The sequence below is a fragment of the Wasmannia auropunctata genome, unplaced genomic scaffold, assembly GCF_000956235.1.
Source record: "Wasmannia auropunctata unplaced genomic scaffold, wasmannia.A_1.0 LD335710.1, whole genome shotgun sequence".
Taxonomy (NCBI): Eukaryota; Metazoa; Arthropoda; class Insecta; order Hymenoptera; family Formicidae; genus Wasmannia; species Wasmannia auropunctata.
This window is the reverse complement of record NW_012027180.1, coordinates 1-1,077: the sequence shown is the minus strand read 5'-3', so window position 1 is coordinate 1,077 and position 1,077 is coordinate 1. Positions and strand designations below refer to the sequence as shown.

General features: G+C 37.9%; 1 protein-coding gene across 1 annotated transcript; it reads right to left on the bottom strand.

Annotated features, from left to right (window-relative positions):
• Positions 1 to 679: 679 nt before the first annotated feature.
• On the bottom strand, positions 680 to 1,010 carry LOC105456326 (phospholipase A1-like; the record flags this gene model as incomplete). The annotated part of the gene is made up of 1 exon (XM_011700278.1): positions 680 to 1,010. A coding segment is annotated over one exon (331 nt), but the record flags the coding sequence as incomplete, so codon positions are not given.
• Between the last annotated feature and the right edge of the window lie 67 nt (positions 1,011 to 1,077).

The following is a 1,077-nucleotide window of genomic DNA, read 5'->3' as shown; positions in this document are numbered from 1 at the left end:
AATAACTGTCCAACGAGATTAAATCTAAAATAAAATCTAATTTGATCGGTGCTTTAACATGAAGGAGAAAGAGAAGCACGATTTATTTTTACATGACGCGTGGAATATTACAATCTTCTTCTTCGGGTGTTCTCACGGCGGTTAGGGAATTCTTCAGCGAATCTCCACTCGTGTCATCGTAGGGGTAGGCGTTTGGGTAGCGGGGAGCCTCCGTATTTCTCGGTCACCGCTATCTACTTTGCAAAGCCCGACAGCAGGTTGTTACGTAATTTGGTAAAGCTTTTAAGGGGGTGGGAAAAAAGTAATGGATGTTACAAGGGTGTTTCCGTACAAGTGGCCATCCCTTTTTATTTTTAATAGTAATTTTTTTATAATTTTTGTATTATTTTGAAACTGTGTAATACATTGTTGGCTGCCAGAAATCGGCAGATAGTTGAAGTTTTACGATAGTTGATTTTGATGCGCAATTGATATGCAGAATTATATGGGTCGTAATACGGACTCAATTTGGCGCAGCGGTTGTAAACTCCGTTTTTATCACAATAATAATTGCATCCATCATTATATCAATCTCGTAGAATATAAGATAATTGATTTTGTAGTTTTGTATGTACTACATTATTTCTTTCTGATTAGCTATTTTCTTCACGATGTTTTCCCTGAATAGTTTATTTTTAAGTTAAATATCATAGTTACCACCACATTTTGGTTGGTTTAATCCGTTATTAAACCACAAATCGAGATGACCTAGAGATTTTTGTAAACCGAGAGCCGACGTGTGAAGAGCTACTACACGTTCGGCATCTTTTTTACAAAATCTGTTCTTGCAATTTCTTAAACCGAATATGGGAGCCGCGGGATCGGTACCGATGAGAAGCGGAATTTTGCCGTAATCCAATTTCTGGAGGTTCTTCGCGGCGAAATCACTTATATGCGCGCCAAGACTATGGCTCATAAGTGTGATGTTCTTCAACGGAACATGGCACGTGTCGATCACCGATTTGACGTAGCTGCAAGAAAAAAGTTATACAAGTTATATGTATGTGTAGAACAAAGTAATCGTATCTTATTTAACGT